The 22,004-nt window shown below is 41.7% G+C and overlaps 1 protein-coding gene across 6 annotated transcripts in view; it reads left to right on the top strand.

Annotated features, from left to right (window-relative positions):
* VCAN (versican) overlaps nucleotides 1–17,466 on the top strand; it is a 98,039-nt gene extending 80,573 nt beyond the window's left edge. For all 6 annotated transcript variants that reach the window (XM_026796570.2, XM_026796571.2, XM_026796572.2 and 3 more), the window contains 5 exons: nucleotides 353–511; nucleotides 1,935–2,017; nucleotides 14,529–14,673; nucleotides 15,143–15,325; nucleotides 16,168–17,466. In XM_026796570.2, the coding sequence (XP_026652371.2) occupies nucleotides 353–511; nucleotides 1,935–2,017; nucleotides 14,529–14,673; nucleotides 15,143–15,325; nucleotides 16,168–16,298 (701 nt within the window). In that variant the 3' untranslated portion in view covers nucleotides 16,299–17,466. The remainder of the gene's footprint in view (nucleotides 1–352; nucleotides 512–1,934; nucleotides 2,018–14,528; nucleotides 14,674–15,142; nucleotides 15,326–16,167) is intronic.
* Nucleotides 17,467–22,004: the final 4,538 nt, after the last annotated feature.

Genomic DNA, 22,004 nt, shown 5'->3' with positions numbered 1-22,004 from the left:
TTTTGGTCCAATGACCAAATGTGCCTCGTTTTGGTCCATTGATCAAATGTGCCTGGTTTTGATGCACTGACCAAATGTTCTTGGTTTTAGTTGATTACCAAACACGTCTGGTTTTTTTGCATTGGCCAAATGTGCCTCGTTTTTGTCCATAGATCAAATATGCCTGGTTTTGGTTGATTGATCAAACGTGCCTGGTTTTGATGCACTCACCAAACGTGCCTGATTTTGGTTGACTGACCAAATGTGTCTCTCATTTTGGCGCATTGACCAAACATGCCTGGTGTTGATGCACTGACCAAACGTGCCTGATTGTGGAGCACTGACTCGGACGTGCTTTGTCTGTGTGCTGCAGACACGGAGACCTGTGACTACGGCTGGCACAAGTTCCAGGGGCAGTGCTACAAGTACTTCGCTCACCGGCGCACGTGGGACACGGCGGAGCGGGAGTGCCGCCTGCAGGGAGCACACCTCACCAGCATCCTGTCCCACGAGGAGCAGATCTTCGTCAACCGTGCGTACCCTCCTCTGCCTCACCCCACCAGGGACAGCTGGGCGTGCCAGGGAGTGCCCAAAGGAGGGGCGTGGAGATGGGCAAGGGTCTGGATGGGAGCTGAGGTCACTCGGGGGGTTCTGAGGTCAGGCCTCAGTGTGGGGAAGAGGAGACTGAGGTCAGGCCTCAGTGTGGTGTCCAACATCCTCTGAGGGGCATCTCTGATCTCTGCTCCCTGTGGCAGGGTCAGACCCTCAGGGGATGGCCTGAAATTGTGTCAGGGCAGGTTTAGGTAGGACTTTAGGGAAAGGTTCTTATCCCAGAGTGTGCTGGGCACTGCCCAGGCTCCCCAAGGAATGGGCATAGCCCTGAGGCTCTAGATTTCTGATTAAAACTAAAGGATTTTCCTTTAATGTTGCCTGTGTGGTGGTGGAAAAATGTCTGATGATTGGTGGATTTGGTTCCACAGAAGTGCTGTTTAAAAAAATTAAAACATACAACACTTTGTTCAACTGGATTTGAGGCAAAGCCTTTGCTCCAGGAAGCAAAGACAAAGCCTTTGCTGCCAGAACTCCAGAATAATTTGAAATATTCTCCCAGGGATGCCCAGGGTGGGATTGTTGGGGTGTCTGTGCAGGGACAGGGACTGGACTGATGATCCTTGTGGGTCCCATCCAACTCAGGATATTCTGTGACTCTATGCAAGAGAGATCACTGAGGGTTTAGAGACAGTGAGATCTCCTCCTCACCACTCAGCTTTTGCATCTCCAACTTAAAACATACTTTAAAATGTTAAATAAAAGGCACACTTTGTGTCATAAATGTTTACTTCTGCAGTTAATACAAGTTCTCTATCACTATTAAGTTATAATTTGTTAAACAGAAAATACTTTTTGGGGGGAGGGATGAGAACAGGAACTTTTGTTTTGGCATTGAGACTTTTTGAAACATTTCTTTTTTCTGGAGACTTAAGGTATTTTGTGCATATGACACGTTTTTGTGCACATGGTGACATCAAGACAATGCCACCATAATTAGCCATAAAGAAATAGCTACTGTGTTGTATTGTAGAATTTAGACAACAATGGCCACAGCCTAACCAAAGCTTGAAAAATGTGGATTAGAATATGTGATTTTAATTTTTTTTCCTTTTCTTCCTGTCATACATTCTCAGGTAGGAAATTAATTCTCTTTGCTGTGGTAGACTTCCCTGGGAGTGAAGAGACAGGGTAATTTAAAACTTTTAGATGAGAACCTGCATTTTTATACACATCCCAAATTAAAACCAAAAAGCTGAAAAAAAGCCTCTGAACCAGCCTTTAGCACAAAGAGCAGAACAATCTTAAGAACAGGATGTCTGATTCATTCCGCATAAAATTATTTTCTTTGGTGAAGCCTCTTCCATTTATGGGAAAGTTAATGGAAATGCCCTTCTGGTCCCCAGGTATTGGCCATGACTACCAATGGATTGGCCTCAATGACAAGATGTTTGAGCGTGACTTCCGCTGGACTGATGGCAGCCCACTGGTAAGATGCCTTTGAGCTGAAATCACTTACTCATTTCTTTTTGTGGTGGCTTATCAAATTCCCACTAGCAGTGAGGGAAGCTGCATTAAAAAAAAAAAACCAACAAAACAAAAACAACCCCCAAAAAAGTAGCCAAAAAACCCCCACTGTCGCTAAATGCGGACCCAAGCAAACAGTCAGTAAATGCATTTTTGGGATACCTAATATTTTGTGGTTTCACTCTAAGGTCTTGTTCTCAGTTCCTGTTATTGTATGTGTGGGAGCTCTCTCAGGTTTCACATAGAAATACTCAAAAAATCTGAGACTGTGGTAATGTAAGGGGCTCTGCTGGAGCTGGTTTGTGATCTTGCCTTGCGCAAGGCCGTGTGTGGCAATTCTCCTCACTCACCAGGATGCATTTTTGGGTGATGATCTGGCACTCAAATCTTGCCTTTGCTGGCTCTCTGGGGTGCACAGAGGAGCCTCACAAGTATTTCTGGAGCCTGCTCTGTGGGGCAGCTCTGCAGCTGCCATCCTCAGCTGGTTCAGGGGGCCTCTAACCCATAATTCAGCCATAAAATTTTACGATGCTGTTGATACCTCCTGACTTAAAACAAAAAGGAAAATCAGCAGAAGGAGAGGGAAAGCATCTTCACCCACCATCAACACACCTAAATCAAAGAGGTGATGGACATAGGAAATGATCAAACTTTTCCCCAATCAAAATAATCTCTTCTGCAGGAGGAACAGGTGATTTTTTTGCTGTTGAGCACCCAGTGAAGAACATTACATTAAGAAAAAGCCCAAACTGGTTATTATTTTCCTTCCAATAGTGAACTTTTAAATCAGAGAGCATCTGGACACACCTGTTGTTGCTGCAGACCATGTGGCTGCAGCTGGTGTAGAAAGACACCTGGGGCAAGGCAGGCTTCAATTATTGCCATTTCATGTAAATAACCACAGCCTAAAAGTGCTCTGAAGTGGCTTTTAAATGAGACATTTCTTGGGGACATGGCACAGGTGACAGCAAAGAGGGGTGGGGAATGGTGGTGAAGCTTTCTGTTGCCTCACTGGTGGCTCAGGGGGGTACCAAGGCACCCCTTGGTGATTCCAGACACCAGGTGTAAAGTAAGATAAATATACATAAGATAAAATATAACGCTTATATATTCCAAAACCAGGGTTGTTGTGCCACTGATTAATCACCCTGGTCTAGTGGAAGGTGTCCCTGCCCATGGTTCTTCCCAATCCAAACCATTCTTGATTCTATACATTTGAGGAAATTAAAATTAGAGCGGAGATCATATTTTTTAATTCAGGCTACTGACTGAATGGGCATTATATTTTTACTGTAATTTTCAATTTTAAGAAATTAAGATATTCTAGGAACAGAGCTGTACCATCTGTCCAACAGATTTCTGCTTTGATTGATCTTTTTTTCCACCTTATTTTTCTTTCATTTTTAACAACTTCCCTCTGTCTCTTCCTTCGGAAACAATTTAGGTGTCTCCTGAAATCATTTATGTTCATTGCTTCAATAGATTTTCCTCATAACTTATTCCATATGGTTTCTGGATCGCATGGTTCTGAGAGCAGCTGCCTCATTTGTTCCTTTTTCTCTGGCTTTTAACTTATTTCTCATACTTTCTAACCACTCTTGTTGTTTCAGAGATTTATTACTTCTCTGCTAATTAACAAGAATGATAACATAATTAAATATATGCATCCAATCTATTTCCCTGATGTTCTCCTAAAATTGCAGTGAATTTAAATACTATGCAGGTAGAAAATTTGCCTCTCTTATGGGTGTGCAGGTGAGCAAGATTTATGATGGCTTTAAATTCATTAGCATAATTTGTGATCAGAAAAATCAGCATTATTACACCAATACTCAGGCTCTAAATTGAATTTCTGAGTTTAGAGTTGACTCTTGCCTATAGCCAAAATTTAAATAGCCTTGACTTGTTTTATGTATCAGGGTGCATGTGTATTCAGCTGTTTCTAAATTTGTTTCCCAGCTCTATGCACTCTCCAAAAAATACTGTCTATCCACAATTCCATTCAAGACTTCTGGCATGGGGGAAAATTTGTTAAGTGTGCTGGGAATCCCCCTGATATCAGTTTTCTTGGAGATACTATCAGAAGAGTGATTGTGCGGCTACAAGTGGTGCACATTCATCTTTATCTTGATACTTCTTTGAATTTTCTCCAATAACAGCTTGGTCCAATCCAAAAAATCATGCTTGCATGACTTTATGAGGTTTTATGGATTAAAAATAAGCCCCTAACAGTTCTGATGCTTCATGTACTTAAAAGAAAAAGCAAATTAACAACAACAACAACAACATCAAGACATGTTGTGGGTGACAAGTTTCTCTTTCACACAAATTTTCTTTCTGAACCAGAGCAAGCCCCTGGAATTGGGAATTGGGAATGCTTGAAACACAGGCTTCACTACTGGAGACACAGAAAAAGGTTTATATTACTTTGGTACTCATTTCCCACCAACACAAGGAAACTGACAGAAATATGCAGCACACTGACAGCAACTCTTTTGCCAGATATTTTATTGGCAATTTTGGGAAAAGGGATAAAATACCTTTTTTTTATTCTTTGCACCTAAAATGTTTTCCAACCAATGGGTTCTCAATGAAAGGAAATCATTAATTGTTTTGACATTTTCAGCCCCTGACTAGTTGTGTTTTTCCAGATTTTTTTTAACCTGAAGCCAAGAGCCAGCTACCATTAAACATGATATGTGGGCAAAGCATATAAATGAGAATACAGAATTAAGGTTCTTGCTGGGAAACTTACACTGAAATTAAAGCAGCCTTGACAGGCTCTCAGCCCTTCTGAAAAAGACTGTTTAGTTGCCTAATAGTGGACTAAGTATAGTCAGCCACTCTTGATGCCTTGGAATTATTCCTTTTTCACTCCTACATAAAATACTCACTCTTAACAATTCATCAAAACCAGCAGCACTAGTCAGGAAAAAAAACCAACAAAAACCAAACCCCCTGTATTCCTGCGCACATTTTTTGTGCTTCAGCTAGAATTTATGTTGAACTTGAAAAAATAGTGCCAGTAAGCAAGTTTTGGAAAAGATGGAGAGTGATCCTGTAAATTCACACTATGGCTCTCAGAGTTCCTGGAGGAAAATGTTGGTGTCTTGATAAATGAGGTGAATGCAACCAAATTCAGTGAGAAAGCAAGAAATAGTGTTTAAATCTTCTCAGCCAATGTGACTTTTGTCCATATTTGCATTGAGTCTGCCTGTTTTCCATTAAAAACCCCAACTTTGAGGACAGGAAAAATGATCCTAACACATAGAAACAGGCCCACTCCTAAATCACAGCATTGGAGGTTCCAGTCCTGAACAGAGACCTTGAGGAAGCTTTTTGATCTGCCTCACTGAAATGTCTGATGCATCATTATCTGTGAGATTTCAGGGGGATTTGGCAAGTTTATTTCTTAACTGTGAAGTGGTTTTAATTTGACATCAGTTAGCAGTTTCCTGCCTTTCAGGCAAAATGGCACAATCTTATGCAGATAAAGCCTCACCATCTGCTGGTGAAACACACATTTTCAGCTTGCTGTACCCACTGCAACCCAAACACAGACTGGGCTTGGGAAAACAAAATTAATTGAATAAGGTGATTGTGTCCCACTTCTCATGCCCTAAAGTTTAATTGTTAGCTGAGGTGGCATTTTGCATAAAGAAAAAGGTTTTCAGGTAACTAGTCTATCATTACAAGATTTTTAAATTTTTTTTGGCCAAATGAATTTGCTTGAATTTGTCTTCCTTTTTTTTTGTATTTTTTATGTTTTAAATAATTTGGGATCTTCTTGGCTAAGACCAGAATTTATCTTCAAAGTGCTCCTTGGCTAAGCTTATGAGCAGAATAAAATAGGCTTTAATTACTGTAACCTGAGGGATCCAATGGCTGCTCACATGTATCTGCATTTTTTTCTGATGTGCTGTGCTGTACCTGGGTGGCAGGGAACAATCTTTCCTCATCTATATCATGTCCCTGCCCTCTTTTTTAAATTTTATTCCTCTTATTTATTTATTTTTCTGGTTTTGAAGGAAGTAACTTCTCAGTGGTTCTGTTGGTTGGGAGACGTGGAATTCATGTTGCGGAGCTGATGAGACACACAGCAAAACAATTTTTGGGGCAAAACAACAGCACCTTTTTTTTTGTATGAAGAGGAAGGGGTTGCTGGCAGCTGTGTTAGTGCAGCACAAAAAGAGGGGGGTGTCCTTTGAGGGAACCCAGATCCTCACACGTGGGGCAAGTTCAGTGAGAGCTGGGACCACTGACATGGGCTGGGAGCATCACCTGGGCTTGTGTGCACCAGCAGGAAGCTGCAAACTTTGGCAAACCTGCCTGGTCCCTGATTTCTGACAATCTGTCCCAAAAGTGAAGGTGGTGAGAGCAGCCCTCGAGGTGTGTTCAGAGGACTTGCAGCACCCCAGCTCTTGTAGAGCTTTGTTAATCACGACTTCCATGCCAATTTCTGCTCAAGATGTTTCAGGTATGATTACATTGATGGATTCAAGAGGCAGGGGAGAATAATGTAGTGGTTTTTAGAGCATGCTTTGCTAGCTCTGCTTTTTTTCTGTGCGGGGTAGTTCTAGGGCTGTTTGTTGGCTTTGGTGTGGGAGAACATTATTTTCCCTCTGATATACATTCTACAGCACAATGAAAATGGCTATATGTAGTCTTTATTTACATTTAGAAAATTACAGAGTCTAAATCGTTCTTGCACTTTACTCTAGACTTTTCTCCCAGCATTCCTGCAACAGTGAACAACACTTTTGGAGTATATATCAAGGACAATCTTCATCCCACAATTACCTATAAGGCTCTAAGCAGTGAAAACAAACACATTTGAGAAAAAACCCACAGTGTTGCAGGAGAAGGAAGCAAACACTCACACAGCTGTGTGAGCAGAGTAATTTGCCTGCTTGGGTCTTTTTATACTTTAAATGTGATGCAACACAAACTACAGAACAACAGAACTTACATTATCAGCTGGGGCATTTAATAATTGATCAAAGGGAGAGAGGACACAACGGGAAGCTTGAAAATACACCAGCGAAATCGAATTTAAATAATTCACTTAGCTCTGTGAATGGTAACTCTTACAGCTGTAAAGCACACCCATCCAAACAGGGAAAAAAAAAAAGAAAAAAAAAGAAACGAAAAAGAGAGAAAAAAATCTGGTGTTGCTTTTGGCAGCTCCCCCTTTGTGTTTGCTAAGGACCCTTGTGAGCAGGCAGAGCAGACAAGGAGCCCTTTGGAGCTATTCATGTTATGGATTAAGCACATACAGCAACTTGGGGCTGTGCCCAGGGCCCCCTGCCCCACGAGGGGGGTTTTTCACATCCCCTGGAAAACGCTGCTGATAATTAGTGCTTTGTAGGGCGGTGAGCTCACTGCCATTACATAAGATTAGTGCTGTAATAAGGAGCTGGCCAGCGTCTGTGGCCAGATTGTCTGTCACTGGGAGAATGCTGCCAGCCAGGAAAGGGATGGGGAATATTGCCACTTTTAAAGCTGTACAGAGACCCTGCCTTGGGTTTTTTACTCCCCTTCAGCACAGGGGTGTTTATGCTTTGTGTTCTGCAAAGCTGGTTCCTCGGGTTGTCAGTGTTAGGTAGGTATGTTAAAATAAAAATAAAAATAAATTAGGAAAAAGAAGGAAAACAACCCAGAAACTTAATTCTGGCAAAAAACAAAGCCCTCTCTTTTCCTTCCTTTATTGGTCGGTGAATCAGAAGGCTTTAACTTGAGCAAATCTGTAACTGCACCCCTCTCAGAAAGAGTAACTTCATTGAACACACACACACACACACACACAAAACCCCAAAACCTTCAAAAGGCATGGAGTATTGTAGTGAAGGAGCCTGCCTCTGAGGGTTAAGTAAAGCAAACAAACTAAAAAAGTGCTGTAGTCAGCTGCAAACAAAAAGCTCATTGTGCCCATGTCCCACAGGATCCTTGGAGAAGGAGATTTTAAACCTACCAAATGTTTTGGTTCTGTGCTGCAGTCAGTCATTACGGCCTCTTTTTAAGATGCTCATTTGACCCACGTTTAAATGGAGGAGAACTATATAATGTTATTAATGACAGGTATATTTTTGGTTCAGGATGTCGTAACGAGGGCCTCTTGGACAAAGTGGGGTTTTGTCTTGTTTTTACCAGGGGGGTCAGCAGTTACTTCAGAGACTTGTTACTGCTGGGCTGAAATTACTCCTTACTCTGGGCTACAATTCTTGGACAGCTTCAAACCTGCAGTAATTGTTGACAAAGTGCAGGATTTTCCTTCTTTTTTTTCTTTCTTTTGTTTTTTCTCTCCTGGTAGCTGTGCACAAAAAGATTAAATCACGCCCCACACAATTTGCATTGTGCTGCTAATATATATTCATGTCAATGTGACTCCAAAACAAACAGGAATTACACCAAAGCAGCACTTAACCACCCTACTTTCTTTCTCTGCCACTCATTTTTAATGTGATTTCTCAGCTGCTAAAGTGACTTCTGAGAGCCCATCACACAGAGCATACCCTCAAAACTAAACTCTACAGTGTGTGATGAAAGCTATTATTCTGAAAACAACACATGGTGGAGAGCAGGTAAAAGTCCACGGCTTCATTTAGCTTTGAAAGAGTTACTGAGAGTTGTAATTCTGAATAATTATAATTTTGGAGCAACTCGGGGCTTTGGAGCAAGCAGACAGCGTCACCTAGTGGGGTTTCACTTTCCATTCACCGTTTTCTGCTTCTCGGGGAAAAATCGTCATTCCATGGTATTGCTTTAAAATCATCCCAGACCTAGCAGTCTGCTCCACCACACAATCATTTCTTCCCAAAACTATAGGACTGACAGGGATTTTATGTTCCAATTTCATCAGGTAGCCTTTTTTTCCCACTGGCTGCATTTCAATTAATTAGATTTCTTTCCCAAATTATTTCTTTTTGCAGAGCTCTTCCTGCTTATTCAATCTGCAATCGCTTCTTGTGGATAGATGCACATGAATGTGTGTTTTCCAGAGTCCCTTTCTGTTTTTGCAAGCTGCTGCACGGGACTAAAAAAGTTTCCCAATACATTCCATCTCTGTGTAACCAAAAAACCCAACCCCTGCAAGGGAAATCTTTTGCAGAAGTATTTAGCAAAGCTCCTCCTGGGAGCTTGCCTTGCTCACAGTGTGACTCAGTCATGGGGAGAGTTGGGTTCCTGCCTGGTCCAAACCCTGCCAGTTTCCCAAAAATCCTATGCAAATAAAACTCAGATTAGGAGCTAAAGGGAAGCCATTCAACCAGAACCTAAAAAAGAAAAAAATATCAGGGTCACGTTGTGTGTACTTGTAGATAGGTTTAAATATAGGAGCTGTCTCCAAATTGATTTGAGTTTCTCCCAGCAATGATTTATGCACACATTTGGTGCCTCCTTCAGGCAATTATTTTAGCATCTGTCTGAATCTGCATGTGATCTTCCCTGTGATCATCCCCCTTAAGGCAAGACCCACGCCTTTGAATCACGGTGTGTGCTTAAACTCTCACTGAATGGAGTTTTTAATCTCAAGAAGCTTTTGGTGAGTTCTGTCAGTCTGCTTCCTTTCACAAAATTAAACAGAAAAATCCTTTGCAGGACTGGAGGGAATTTTCCTGGAACAGAGTCTGCACTGTAAGATAGCTTGTTGTCTTTCCCATGTAAAAATGCATTTAAATACCAGGTGACCTTAATGGAAGTATCTCATACATGGCCAAATCTTCACAGAAATCTTGTTGATATTTTTTTTTTTCCTATAGAAAAGAAACACAATCCTGTTTAAACTTCCCAAGTGTCTCCTGTAACAGCATCAGCACAGTCACAAATGAGGGTTTCCTGGGCTGATGCATGTGCTCATTGTAACCTCGTGCTGGTCTTGTTGAAGTTCAGCCACCGAGTAATTCCCGAGACTCACTGAAAGTGAGATGTAATTTTTATTTAAGCTGTCCAATTATAACAACCCCCACAGTGAGGGATTCATTCAGGGCTTTCCCGATAAAGATTTCTAAGACTTTTTCTGCTATTGTGTTGCAAAAAAAAAAAAAAAAAAAAAAAAAAAGAGAGAGAGAATTGTATGGAGAATTGTATTCCTGTTCTTATCAGAGCAATGGCAGGAGAAGAAAATGGTGATAGTAAGGTTTGCAGAGGTGGTTTCAGCTTAGTGATTAATACCAGGCAGGAAATGTTGCTTCACTTTGAAATGAAATGGCACAGAAAGTATCCAATCAGCCAGTCCCTACCTCTTCCATTGTTGATTTTTCTCTAATTTGCCTCATTAGTCTTGCATTAAGGAGGAACCAGATAAGGAAGTAGCCAGAAGGAAAGAAAATAAAAATCACAACTGCAAGCTCCAAAAAGTGCCAAGACAGATTTGTAAAAACAGCTTAGTTTAACATACTGAAAACATGTTTCCTTTCCCCAGAAGGGAAAGCCTTGACCTGTAAATCTAAATAGATGTATTTCAGGTAAATGATTTCCTAGATTCAGTCCTTTACAGAAGATTATTGGCCTTTACACAATACCGAGGTCAAGCAGTAAAGTTTTGTTGGCATCTGTGGTTTTTTTTATTGTGCTTCGTTAAACACAAAGCTTGTTGGCTATTTTGGAGCGATTGATCTCAGGCACTTGATGAGCCTTTTGGAGACAAAAGGAGGGCTGAAATTTCCAAAGGAGTGTCTCAAAGCTGAGATACTCCTGGATCCACCTGGGCAGTGCAAGCACCTGAAAGAGCTGAGTGGATTACCCATTAGTGAGGAAATGAGCCCGTCAAGAAAGGCGGCTTATCTGAAATTTAACATAACAAATCTCCCTTCACCTTGTCCATGACGGGAAGATTATGCCCCTTCTGTTTAATTAGCAGCCATCTGAATGAGAATAGGTAGTGACTGGCTAATAAAGTTCTCTGCTTTACAGCTCTTGCTGTAGTCGTGGCGTTTTTAGCTGATTTTATGTGACAATCCAGCCTGCCACCCAACACGACCATGAATTTCCATATAAGGAAATCCTCCCCAAAAATGTGGAACTTAATAAAATGTCCTCATGGGCTTTTGAAGCCATCATATCCAAACTCCTCCTGTGAGGCAAGAGAATAGATTTTTCCCTGTTTTATGGGCTGTGGATGGCCAGCCAAGTGCATTATCTAGTGCCACGTAGGAAGCCTGAAGAGCAGAATCCCGACTGGGCTCCAGCTCTAAGTCATAGACCATCCCCACTCTGCAGGAAAATTTTCAGGGCCTTTGAGCAGAGAAAGCCAGAACAAATAAATCCAGTGTGACAGAAAAGGCTTTGATTTCAACAATAAAACCAAAAAAGTACAAGTAAGATCAACTAATTATTGCAGTAAAATTAAAAGCCCAAAAGGGTATAAAACTCCACTTCTCGTCCTGAAATGATGGTCAGGCAGACTCCCCAAGGACCAAAGGAAGGTACAGGGACCAAACCCCTGTCTCTGCAGTCACCTGACTACACAGAAACCTCAGGTTCTTGAGGAAAAGTCCCAACCACCCTCTGCCACTGAGGATTTTGAGAGTTTTTCAGAGTGGGTGGTGCAGTGGTGTCTGCCTGAGCCTGCGGACTGTGCTTCATCAAGGATGGGTTGTGGTAAAAAACAGAGAATAAAAAAAATTTAGCTGATTTTGGTATCAGTTGGACAGGGCTTGGAACAACCTGTTCTGGTGGAAGGTGTCCCTGCCATGGCAGGGGGTGGCACTGGGTGATTTTAAAGGTTTCTTTCAACCCAAACCATGCTGAGATTGTGTGATTGCTCCGGACCTCCTTCTCCACAGCTGGAGGAGAAGTGTGGCCAGACAAACCTCCTCTGAGGTACATTTTGTGCCTTGTACATATTTAAGATTATATGCCCAGAAAAGTACATTCTGCAAGCGCTTTGCATTTTAATACAGAGAAAAAATTCTTGTCTGTTGTGGTAATGTTGCTTAAAGAACGGAGTAGTGATGTTTCTCAGGTCACTCTGCAATCACCCACCGTCAATATTTCTGACAAGGACTAAAAACCTTACAGTAACTTTTCTTCCATGTATTCATGAAGTATTTGATTCTATTTAGGCTTTGTCTTATGAATGATGCAGCATTGCCAAAGGCTTTTTCCCATTAATTTTTTGCTGATATGGGTTTACTGGAGATCTACAGATCTACACCAGTAGAAACCAGATTCATGCCTATGCTCATGCAAAGATCTATTCCATAAGAGAAATGCAAAATATTATTTTATTTGTCTAGTAGCCTGTTCCACTCAAACTGTGAGAATCTCTTTTTATCATTGTCCCATTATCAGTGTCTAAATAAGGAACTGGAAAACTACAGAGGGGCTGGGTGGGGACCTAAGAAAGCAATTCAGCAGTCTGGAACTTCCTCTGCTCAGCAATTCTGGCACCAGACCCAGGCAAGATCAGAGCTCCTCAGCCAAAATAAATCTGTGCAATGACGATATCAGATGTGAGGTAACAGCAAGTCACGCTGGAGGATATCAGACATTCCTGAACAAACCACAGGGCCTAGATGTAATACCCTGCCACCACGCTGCAGCCCTGCCAGCTAAGCAAACATGAATTTTGGAGTCATTTTGGCAAGGCAAGCAAGAGCATATGGAGCCTGTGTGCTGAGGGTGGGAGCTGGCAGGCTGCTGAGCACCTCCAGCTCACACGCCCCCAACAGCCACTAAATATCCTCCATTCCCACACTCTCATCCCTATGGAAGCAAGCAGCTCTGCAGTGTTATTTCCACCAGAAACAGCTGCAAGGCTTGCTGAAATCTTTCCTCGGCTCTCAGGACATTATGGATGGAACTTTCTAACCTTACAGTTTTCTTTCATTTTTGTATCCATGCACACATTCTTGAAAGCTAATGGATCCTAAACTTGAGTAAACTAGTTGGTGTGCACTGTAATTTAGGACTGTTAAACACTAAGAAGTTGAGATGGAGTTAATTTAGTTCCAGCTGAACAGGGGGGTGTTTTATTAGAGGTAATAAATTCAGTGCAGAACAAATTTATTCAGACTGTGCTGGTTAAATTGCCTGGATAATTAAAACCTATGATGGGTAAGATGACACGTGGTAGGAAAAGGTTAAGTATTTAACTCATTTTCCTTTCATACTTTGATTCATTGTAAGGTAAATACTACTTGTGTGGGGTATGTTAACTTTATTTCTAAAATGTGTTCACCCAGGCAGTGAATAGGGGTTATTTCACAAAGTTAAGAAAATAGAGAACTAAACTTTTATGACATTTGTACAGGCCAGCTTTAGCCAGAAAGATGTAAGCACTGAGGAAAATATAAGCACTGTAGAAACGATGTCATTTTGCCCATACAAGGGGCTTGCTGCCTGGGTAATGTCTGGCATTTATGTGAATTCCAGTTCTTACAGATAGCTATTTTTATCCTTCCTTAAATTCTTCCTGGAGTGACACAACAGAAATCCCAGCGAAAATCAAAAATCGTTAGGAGTGACTTCCAAATATTCTCTCGCTTTTCTTGGCATAACATTATGCAAATCTCAGATTGCTGTGCTTTGTTTGGGAGCAAAGTGTGGGATTGTCCCACCTGTGCTGGCTGCCAGGACAGGAGGCTGCATGTCCCCTCACAAGAACTGCTGCCCAAGTTTCAATCGGTCTGACAAAAGTGTTGCTACTTTTCCTGCTGGTTGATTGTAAAAACACACTGAATCCTCCCAAAATTTCACCCAAAAATAACATTGTGCTGGTATTTCACAGCCGTTTGAAGGTTCTTTTGTAAATTTTTATTTCTTGCTTGTTTTGCACATACCAAAACCCATATTTCTACTTCTAAATGTAGTGCATTTTGAAGAAGCACTTTCTGCTGTTAGTCATATATTTTCATAGATGTTTGAGGCTGGTTTTTCAACAGAGGGCAGAATTTGAATCACCATTTCTGAGAGGCTGCTGTATGGGCTAAGACTGCCACCTAGCATTTTTAATGAAAACACCAATCTCCAGTGGTTCTGGTGGCCAAATTCTGACTCTTTCACTTATGTTGCACCTAATTCTGCATGTCGTCCCTGTGGAATGACTTCATTAACTGAATGAAGTCATCCAATGCCATGAATAATCCAAGTCTGGGAAGTTAGTCTGTAATTTCTCACTTAGTACATGTGCTCTAATGAGGGTCACGGGATATTTATTTTCTTGCATTATACTTAATGATATTTATGTAGGAAAGAGTGTTTTAGACACACTTAGGATCCAGTTTTGCTTGTGTCTCTTTGTTTTGTTCACCTGACATCAGTAAATAAGAAGTTAGACCAGAATATTTTTCCCCTTGAGATAATTTTTAATATAGTGGGAAGATACACTAAATCTACCTTTGTTTAGCCCACTCTTAGCAGCCTGAATCAAACAGTTGAGATTCCTTTTTGCCACAGGTGATATCATGTGCTCTTTTGTTAATGTAAATATTCTCCAGCACTGGGAATGATGGTTTTGCTTCTCTTTTCTGCAGCAATATGAGAACTGGAGACCAAACCAGCCAGACAGCTTCTTTTCTGCTGGAGAAGACTGTGTTGTTATAATCTGGCATGAGAATGGGCAGTGGAATGATGTCCCATGCAATTACCACCTCACTTACACCTGCAAGAAAGGAACAGGTACAAACTTTGCAGTGACAAAATCATAATTTGCTAAATTGCCATTCAGTACTTCTGACCATGCTCTCTGGACCTTGATGGATCCGTAAGTTTTCAGTCCTCTTGAACATGTCACTGAGGATGACATGAAGAGCCCTGAAAAAAAGACTTTTTCCTAAAATGCTTGTGGTAACTTTGCTGCTTTTCAGGTTTCTTTGTGTGAGTATGCCAACTTTTGGCTTGAATTTACATTTAGAATTTGAACCAAAAAGGCAATACTGACCACAATATCTGCCATTTTCCCATTTCCAACACTATTAGTTTTGGAGATCTACAGAGCAGACTGATCCCCCTGTCCTTGTCTGGATGTTCCTTTGGGAGTCCACCCGAGGTCCCTTGTGACCTTCCTTGGCCAGGGCTCAGAGGCTGGTCCCAGCCCACACTGGGCTCACAAACTGAAGTTTTGGGTGATGCTCTCTCTTCTTTCCAGTGGCTTGTGGCCAGCCTCCTGTGGTGGAAAACGCAAAGACCTTTGGGAAGATGAAGCCTCGCTATGAGATCAACTCCCTCATCAGATACCACTGCAAGGATGGCTTCATCCAGCGCCACATCCCCACCATCCGCTGCCAGGGGAACGGACGATGGGATATGCCCAAAATTACTTGCATGAATCGTGAGTTCTCTGAGAGAAAAACACTGGCACTGCAGAAACAGCGGGCTAATTTGAGATTAATAAGTAATGAATGTGTGTTTTAAGAGAGGAGCGAGTCTGGTAGGACAGATTACGGTGGAAAAACACCAAGCGTCCGAAACTAATGGAAATTTTCCTCCTCTGTGTCTACTTATGCCTTGGAGTGGTTGCCTAGAACGGGGGCTAGACAAGATCAAGAGAATAAAGTGGGTATTTATTAAAGGCTTGCAATACGTGCATCTTGGGCAGTCAGAAGCCTCCCATGGGCTGCACCCAAGATGGACAATGGTTGTGAGTTTTTCACACAATTATAAGTTTGGTCCATTTGCATTTCAGGGTTAATCCTCCAATTACAGCTTCAGGTAATGAAGTCCTTTAGCCCCAGTTTGCTCCCCCCAATTCACTTTTGTTTATACTTTTGGGGCCTGAGGCTGTCCTCAGGCCTAGAGGAGTTGTGTTATCTGACCAAAATATGAAGACAGTAACTAACACTTAATATTGAGTTTAGAGTTATACCCTAGAGCAGAACAGGATTTGAAAAACACAAAGGCTAAAATCTTAAGGCATCATTCCAGAAGGCATTAAGATTATTTTAAAGTCAGAAAATCCTGGCATCAACAGGTTCCTAATAATGCTAATGACTCTTTTTGCAGCTGTGTGTATGCCTGTAACACTGCCACAGCTCCACCTAATCATTTGTTTACCCTCTAATTAACAAGGAATAAACACAACTGTGTTGTGAAGTGTAGCCGGCCCATTCACAGCTGAATTTTAAACAAATTTCCCCTCTTTTTTTTTTTTTCCCTTCTCCCTTCTCTCTGCAGCCTCCACATACCAAAGGACTTACTCTAAGAAATACTACTACAAACACTCCTCCTCAGGCAAGGGGACATCGTTAAACTCATCCAAGCACTACCACCGCTGGATCAGGACGTGGCAGGACTCGAGGCGCTGAGAGCTAAATGGTGAATTGGGGATTTCCACCATTTCAGCCAAAGTCATAACTTTCTGTGCCTTTTTCTATCACTTATAGGAGTATTATCGAATCGTTTTGAAACTACGGACTGCAGTATTCACGGCGCGTTTTTGCAAAAAAAAAAAAAGGAAAAAAATAAAAAAATTGCGGTGTTTATCAGAAAATTTAAGAAATAAATAAAAAAGAGGAGAAGTGCTTATGGGGATAAAAGGAAACCATTTCCAGCCTATAAAGATTATTAGTTTTCTATATGCCATCGGTGTGGACCATTTTATGATATGTACCAGCCTTCTGCAATATTTAAACAGCTCAATTTTAGCACCAATGAAAATGTAAATAAGATGATTTTAATGTTGTTTGACTGTGTGTTGTTTTTAAAATCCTGTATATAAAATGAAAAGTCACACTAAGTTCAGGCATATTTATGGTTAGAATGGCCTCAGAGGTCTTCAGTCATTTATGACGTTGTTTCTGTGTTGTTTACCTAGGCTGGAAATGGTTGAAATAAAGACTTCACTGACTGAAATTTGCAATTATCAGGTGAAGATAAACACACAAGTGACAAGACTTTTGTTGTTTTTTTGTTTTTTTTTTTTTTAAATGGGAGCTGTGCCAATTCCCACCCAAGGTACAGTTTGTGTCCCATGAGATGAAAAGTTTAGGCAGAGCACATAAAAGTGGCACGAAGCATGAACTAGGGACTGCAATATGGAACATTTTTTCTGCTCTCCATTCCAGCTTCAGCACATGTGAGAAAGGACTGTGTGGAGGAGTTGTGTATGACAAGGAGAGCCTGTAAAATTCCAAGTGCTAATACATTAACTTTATCAACCAGGGCCACTTTTTTTCTATTGTTTAGGGTTTTTTTGTTTGTTTGTTTGTTTTGAGAAGAGAAAAAAAAAAGGAAACAAGGAAAAAATTTACTTTCATGATATTAACCACAAGGTCTATATTACAGGTCTCTGCATTCTAAAATGGAGGTAGACCTGGTGTTTGGGGGATTTTTTTTTTTGTAGAAAACAAACAAAAATCAAAAAAGTAAATAATTTTGTATATATAACCATTTTTTAATCTTTTTATAAAGTAATGAATGTTTGTGTATGAATGCTGCAGCTGTGAAGCGTACATAAATAAATGAAGTAAGCCATACTGATTTAATTTATTGGATGTTATTTTACCCATACAAAGAAGATTCAAAGAGCTCACCAGTGCAGTATTAGCCCCTGAGCTCCACTTTTGGAACCATCTTTCAGTTCAGCTTGCTCTTTTCCCCAGGAGAACAAAAATTCCTGCTAAACAGGATAATTTGTTGGCGGCTAGATGGGTGAGAGCTGTGCGTGACCCACAGAAGAATCAGGATCTTGGCTTTCTCTAAAGAAGTGTGTGCACAGATTGGTTCTAGGTTGTAGTTTGGTGCAGTGTGTACGTAGGAGTTTTCTGCTATGATTTCTTGCCCTGGTCAGTGCCACCACTGACCTGGATGTGTACAGTGAGTGTAGGAGGTGACGTTTGAAACGGCCTCTCCACGGAAAGGACTTGTTGTTCCTGCAAAGTGCCTTGCACACCTTTGGGCACAGGACAAAAAAAAAAAAAAGTAAAAAAAAAAAAAAAAAGTTAAAAAAAGGAAAAAAAAAATAACAGTTAAAAAAAAAAACCCCGTGAAAATAAAGTAAGTTCCTTAGGATGTACCTTTTAAAGTAACATGAAAACCACACACACAGAGGTGCGAGGTTTACACCTCTGTGTTCGCGTGGGGTTGTGATGGGGACGAAAAAACAGAGAGGGAAAGGAGAAGAATTGAAACCCAGCCAACAGGGCAGAGCTGCCCGTGGAGCGACCTTGCCACAGCTGAAAGCAGAGTCAGACAACATCTCCTGACCCTGAGGAATGGCAGGGGCTGCTGCCCACACCTGTGGCAGCAGGACCCCCTTGTGTTGGTCGGTCCATTCCCCACCCCGCACCCCCCAAACAATGCACATAATACTTTTCTCTATTTATATTATTATCTTGTATAGTGTATAATGTGAATGTCTGGGGTTTGTTTTTTTTTTTTTTTTTTTTGTGAATGAAAGTCTAAAATCTTTGTAACTTTTATATCTGCTTCTGTTTCACCAAAGAAACAAGGTTTTGCTATACTGTGACTTGTCTTGTTATTGCATGTCTTCCTGTTTAAATCTATGCAATGTGATTTTTTTCATATGAATACAACTAGACTGTCAGGTACTTCACAATTACCATGGACTTGGTCAAGTGCCCACTGGAGTCAAAGAGTCAGCTGGCTGAACTTTAGTAGGTGCTGGATTTGACTTTATATGAGCAGCTTTAGGGGATATTTTAAGATATATATTGTATGTTTTGAAGTCGATTATTGCTTGTAAAAGTCAAGGCTCTGTTCATTAAATATACACTAATCTACACATCACTTCCTTGTACCAGAAACACACAGAACAGAAAATATATTTTAACACTTTGCAAACTTTCTCACCATATGTATAAAAAACCCTGCATAGATTTGTTGTTTTCTTGTCTACTTGTTGGATTTAACAATGTTGTAAGACATTCAGATAACATTGTGATTGTAGTTTTAATTAGGTTAGATGCAGTGCTTATATTGATTTTTTTTCACCTCCTTCTAATACGCATAATAAAATAGGTCTGACAACATTCCTTATTAAAAAAAAAAAAAAAACTACAAAAAAACCACTAAAAAAACCTGTCACCCACGCTTGTTTATTTAGACAGGGAATGACAATTTATTCAGCTCTGGAGAATTTTTATAACTCTGATGTAAACCCCAAAATGTTTCTGTACCAACACCTTGCAAAATGCACACACCTTTTGTGTCACAGGGGTGGCTCTGCTGTGAAGCCAAGGTGCTGCCATGCCAAATGCCATCATTCCTTCACCTGGAGCATCCCTGAACTCCAGTCTGGGCAACAATGCTGGGAGTGGCGGCATAGAAGACAAAACCAGAGATGTCACAAGGGTCTGGAGTGCCAGGACAAAAGGAGATGGCTTCAAACCGAGAGAGGGCAGGGCTGGCTGGGATCTTGGCAATGAGGAATTGTTCCCTGGCAGGGTGGGCAGGCCCTGGCACAGGGTGCCCAGAGCAGCTGGGGCTGCCCCTGGCACTGCCCGAGGCCAGGCTGGACACTGGGACAGTGGGAGGTGACCCTGCCGTGGCAGGGTGACACTTTAAATCCCTTTTCTACCCCAGCTATTCTATTGCTCTATGATCTGAATGCAGATTTTGCCCATGACAGTATCTGCAAAGTATCCAGTGCTGCTTCAAACATCCTCCCGTCCCTTCAGACACTGACAGCACTTGAATTGCTGGGGTGCACCCCACAGGGCAGAAATCAGCCAGGACAACTCCTTTGGGAGACCTTCCCAAACAGCAAAAGAAGGAGCTGGTTGGGGCACATATTCCAGTTTTCCAGTTACACTCTGGCAGATGCACACATTCATGAAATTAGATAGAGACATCTCTGTGATGGCAGAACTTTGGTTTTATGGGATCTCCTGCCTCCTCTCACTCCTGCCAACCCACCAGGCTGGGGATGGAGGAGCCCTGCAGGAGGAAACACAAGTCCTGGAATTGCAGCAGAGGGGCCAGCAGGATGCAGGCAGGCTGGCAGGGGGCTGTCGGTGGAAAGGATTTGCAGCCAACAGGGCTTTGGCATCAGAAATTGCTTTGCCAGGGCAGTGGCTGGAGGAACACTGGTGATCACCATGTGGGTATGGTTAAGGTCAATGTGATACCCTTTCCTAAGAGAAAATTATTCATTTCGGTAGGTGACATCTCTGCCCCGAGCACAAGCAGAGACCATGCCTGGGCCATGGCAGTTGAAGCAGCTGGTGCAAAAAGAAAAATCCATTATTTTCCAGAGTAAACACACAACTTGTGTTGTTGACTTTAAGCAGCGATGTGTGCAGGACTCCATGAGCATGTTGTTCTTCCTGATGAATGATAAAAAAGATACAAACAATGCTTGGAGGAAACATGGACAAAAGCTTGAAGGCCACCCAAAGCTGTTAGCATGGCAGAGAAAAGAAGTAAGGACAGAAACATCACCCAGCAAAAGGTGTATCATTTCAGCCCTCCATCAGCAGACCTGGAAGGAAGCTTAAGGCCTTGTACACTGCAATTTGATGGCAAATTTTGTTTTCCATAGCAAATAAATATTTCCAGGTGGGGAAGCCATCAGCTGTCAGTGCAGCAGAGGCTCAGTCACTGTGTAAATGCTGACAGAACAGAAAAGCAGAACCTTGAGTTCTATGAGTGAGGAATTTACTGCTGGGGCAGGGACGGGTTGGTGACAGTACCAAAATGCCTCCAGATTTTCAAAAGATGGGACAAATGAAAAAAAGCTGAAAGTGGCCCAGCAGCCATTTCTTCAGCTAATTTCTGTGGTGGCTGGAGGAGAAAGTAAAAGGAAGACAAACCCTGTTGGTGGTTCCTGCATGGATGCAGCAGTGTGAGGAGCAAGGCTGCTGGGATTAAGCTGTGGAAGTTACATCATGCAGGGGTGAGCAGCCCCCTGGCAGTAAAAGCCCTTTCTGAGACAGGAGGGCAATCAGTTTAGGGAAGGGAACAAATGGTGTGGTTGTCTCTGGTAGCAGGAGAATGGCAGGAATGCGGGTCCTGTGTTTCTTACAGCCTTCGAGGTGATAATTGCACGTATAATTCCTACTTGGTAGGGAAAAAGGGGAAAGCAGAGGTTTGGCACGGGTCACACAAAAATATCTGTGGTAGACCTGAGTGTTCACTAAAGGCCCTGTTCTTCCACAGGCTTGAAAAAAATAAAAAGAGGAAAAAGAAAAAATTGACTTTTCTAAGCATGTGATGGAAGATTTAATTGCAAGAGGCAGCAGGAGTTTAGTCTTCTCAGAGTTAGAACAAACTTGGGTTACCCAAGTACCATAACTTGGTCAAAATAAATATTCTTAATAAGCTTGGGAAAGGAGGAAGAAGCACCAGATATTGCCGACGGTGCTGTTTGCTTGCTGGATGAGGGATCCCTTTGGTTCTTCCTGAAGGGAATTTCTTCCACCTCTGCTTAAAGCAGGGCAGCTTCCAGATGTGCTGAAATCCTTAGCAAAGATCCAAATTCCAGGAATTGAAAGGATCTTGGGTTATCAAAGATCAAAAATTCTTACCAAGGACCAAAAATTCCAAAATAGTACACGGCAGGGTAACAGCCCCTGTGCCTCCCAAAAGTGCATTTCCACAGGACTATGTGCTCTGTTACAAAAACATGTGGATTTTGGTGAATTTCAAACCATGCTGCAGCTAGGCTGACATATGCAGTTTGAAAACAGGTGATGGCAAAAGTCTGAAATGCCAGATGATCCCCTTTGCTTTTGAGGGAAATTAAGACGTTTTTTCATCTCATCAACCTGAACAGGTTGTGCTGGTTTCCTCACATTTTCAGTTTATAAACGTGTTTTGTTTGCACTCTATAATGACAGGTGGTTTTTTTAAAGGAAAAGCTACTTCAATCCTTCAGGATGTTTTTTTTGAAGACAAGACCTTTTAGCCCATATTTGCTCAAGTGGTCAACACTTCCTGTCACTCTCTAGTCCTTGAAAATTGTTAGGAACAGCTGTTTGCACTTGTAAATTCAAACATTTGAGTTTAAAATGACAGGCTGTGTGAACATAGGGATTTGTCAAGTTGAAGCG

This window comes from Zonotrichia albicollis, chromosome Z (genome assembly GCF_047830755.1).
Source record: "Zonotrichia albicollis isolate bZonAlb1 chromosome Z, bZonAlb1.hap1, whole genome shotgun sequence".
NCBI classification, from domain to species: domain Eukaryota; kingdom Metazoa; phylum Chordata; class Aves; order Passeriformes; family Passerellidae; genus Zonotrichia; species Zonotrichia albicollis.
The sequence above is the reverse complement of the archived record's forward strand: the minus strand, read 5'-3'. Positions and strand labels throughout refer to the sequence as shown.